Raw genomic sequence first — 2,639 nt, 5'->3', positions numbered from 1 at the left:
AACAAGTTTTAATCCCACTACTTTTAGTCATGAAATTAAAACGTATTCAAGCACCCTCTAAGAGTGGGTGGGGCACATCCCGAAGGCCATCAGAGGACGGTGGCACAGATGGGGGGAGTAAACCTAATCGCCAGGGTGCTAGAGACGCCCTTAATATAAGGCTATTCATGGTGATAGACTCAATTAACCAGGTTCGTAATTCTACGTTCTAACTATATATAAGGAAAAACAATTGTCGGGGGATTTATTTTTTTAATGAGTTAACCATACCCACATGGTAGCAAGCACGATTGGCCAGGATAGGACATTTGGACACCTGCCAATCCATCACAATCAGAGCTCTCCTATCTCCTCCACCCTCCGTGGGGAGGACACAGCCTCTCCACCTGAGCAACACAAGAATTTTATCCGCTTAACTGCTGCCCGTCGCAAATGGAGGCAGCGGCAGCAGCGGCTAGTTCCTCTGTCCTGCTGTCGTTTTCCAGCCCGAGGAGATCAACGGCGGCTACCTTCCTCCGCCTCTCCACGGCGTCGCCTCGCATCACGTGCTCCGCCACACAGCAGCTTCCCCTCGCTGCACCATGGTTGTCAGCCGCCGAAAAGAGCAGCACTAGAAGAAGAAGCAGCATCCTGTCGTTAAGGTGCTCCTCGGCCGCCACCGGCAGCCCGTCGGCCGTTGTCTCTTCAGAACGATGGATTCTTGAGCCCGCAGGTCCGTCTCTCTCCCTGTCCAACAATTCACAAATGATCATCCTCCATCTCAAAATAAGTGTCTCAACTTTGTATTAATTCTAATACAAAGTTGTATTAAGCTTAAGACATTTATTTTGGAAGCAGAGGAAGTAAGTAGTAGCGCCGGAATTAACATCGCCGCTGGTTTCAGGGGACGGCGACTGGAAACACATCGGCTACCGCGTCGCCCGCCCCGGCGCCATCGAGATCGCATCCGTACGTGCTCTTCGTCGTCGCGACAAACGACTCTTGTTCCCCCGTTCATGCTGATCCTGTACATTTGCAACGAAAAATAAAAGGCTGTTGGTGACGGCAAGCATGACAGGCATCTTGTTCATCTCAGGAAGCGATGACCGTGGGACGAGTTCCGGAGAACGCCGACGTCGTCATCCCCGTCGCAACAGGTGATCCATCTCTTCTCTTGGGTGTTTCGTCTTAGTCAAGGCGTCTGGTTCGCTGGTGATCTGAGAGTCTCTGAGCTGCTCCTGCTGCTGCTGCAGTTTCTGGGGTGCACGCTCGGCTGGAGAAGAAGGACGGGAACCTGGTGGTCACGGACATGGACAGCACCAACGGCACCTACGTCAACGAGAGGAAGCTGGTACCGGGATTCCCGGTCGCCGTCCAACCCGGGAGCCTCCTCATCTTCGGTACTATACTGTACCTCCCTTTTGCGTTCACTTCTCACTATTGATCAAAATGCCGGCAGCACACTTACTCAATGCGGTTACACTCCATGCTTACTTAATCCTCTCGGTTAAAATGCTGGCATACTCTTTCGACCAAAATGCCTCCCCGATTAAATCGTCAAATGAAGTTCAGTAGTACCCCTAAAATTTCTCCTCCCTATCTCAAAAACCCAGGACTCTCCAAATAAGATTCAGCACTAAAATTTGTTCAATCCTAGTAGCTCCCCTATTCTATATTTTAACAATATATACGTTGCAGGTTGCTGTGATGAAAAACAATCTTTTGATATTTTGCGAAGCAATGCAAAATTGAATGATATGATTTGGAGTGAAGCACAATAAGCCGTTGGAGATGTAGCCATTTGAACTAACTGTGACCGCTTCAAATGTTAGTTATAGGAATACAGCCACAAGCAACAACAAACAATAAGAAACCGGTACATATATCTAGCAAATTGTATCACTTTCTCCCTTTAGAAAAGGCACACTAAGCAGAGCAATTAAATTTATCCTCCCTGCAAGCACACACACCCCTATCCCTCCCAGCACAGAGCAGAGCACACGGTAGCAGCAGATGCAGATAATTGGCAATCGGGAAGATGCAATCAGCACCAGCTGTTGCAATCGGCCCAAATCGCCAACTATCAGCAGAAAACAGGCATAACTAACCCACTGTGGCCTCTCCTTCACCGAGCCCTTTCTCTCAATCTAGGAGGAAGTAGGGGAATTGCTGGAGAGCGTTGTGCACTTCTAGCAGAGTTTGTTGTGCACTTCTAGCAGAGTTTTTTGCTCGTCAAACTAAACTTTCACTGGACTACGTGCTTTTAAGTTGACACTTTCACTGCACTATGTGCTTTTGACGAATTGCTTCTGTCGCAGGTGACATCCACTTGGCAATGTTTCGGGTGAGGAAGACAATCGTCGATGTGGCAGCCGAGGCCACCAAAGATGACCAGCAGGAAGCTGAGACTGTGCTGGCAAGTGCAGTTCAAGAAACAAGCTAGTCTACCTTACCTTTCAAAATAAGAGTGCAAAATAGTGCATCATGGTAATATGCAGTCCCCGTCTCAGGATCAACGAAATATGTAGCTAGGCAGAAATAGCATGTACGAGTAAAGAGTAACTTGCAACATGTCATGCTCAAGGAACAGGTCATTCAAACAAACACACGCTAAATTTCACGCCAAAGCCTGATCTGACCCATACAATTTTTGCAAAACA

At 48.2% G+C, this 2,639-nt stretch overlaps 1 protein-coding gene across 2 annotated transcripts; it reads left to right on the top strand.

Moving 5' to 3' along the window:
• The first annotated feature begins 226 nt into the window (after window positions 1–226).
• Window positions 227–2,639, top strand: LOC123091640 (uncharacterized). Of its 2 annotated transcripts, none has more exons than XM_044513206.1 (5): window positions 227–712; window positions 884–948; window positions 1,058–1,136; window positions 1,233–1,379; window positions 2,298–2,639. In XM_044513206.1, exons 1-5 carry the CDS (start codon window positions 433–435, stop codon window positions 2,420–2,422), a joined length of 696 nt encoding a protein of 231 aa, XP_044369141.1. In that variant the 5' UTR covers window positions 227–432; the 3' UTR covers window positions 2,423–2,639. The 2 variants fall into 2 exon arrangements, with proteins under 2 accessions (XP_044369141.1, XP_044369142.1); XM_044513207.1 differs by having other exon boundaries at window positions 234–712; window positions 1,076–1,136.

The sequence above is a fragment of the Triticum aestivum genome, chromosome 4B (genome assembly GCF_018294505.1).
Source record: "Triticum aestivum cultivar Chinese Spring chromosome 4B, IWGSC CS RefSeq v2.1, whole genome shotgun sequence".
NCBI lineage: Eukaryota > Viridiplantae > Streptophyta > Magnoliopsida > Poales > Poaceae > Triticum > Triticum aestivum.
This window is presented reverse-complemented; position numbering and strand designations above follow the sequence as displayed.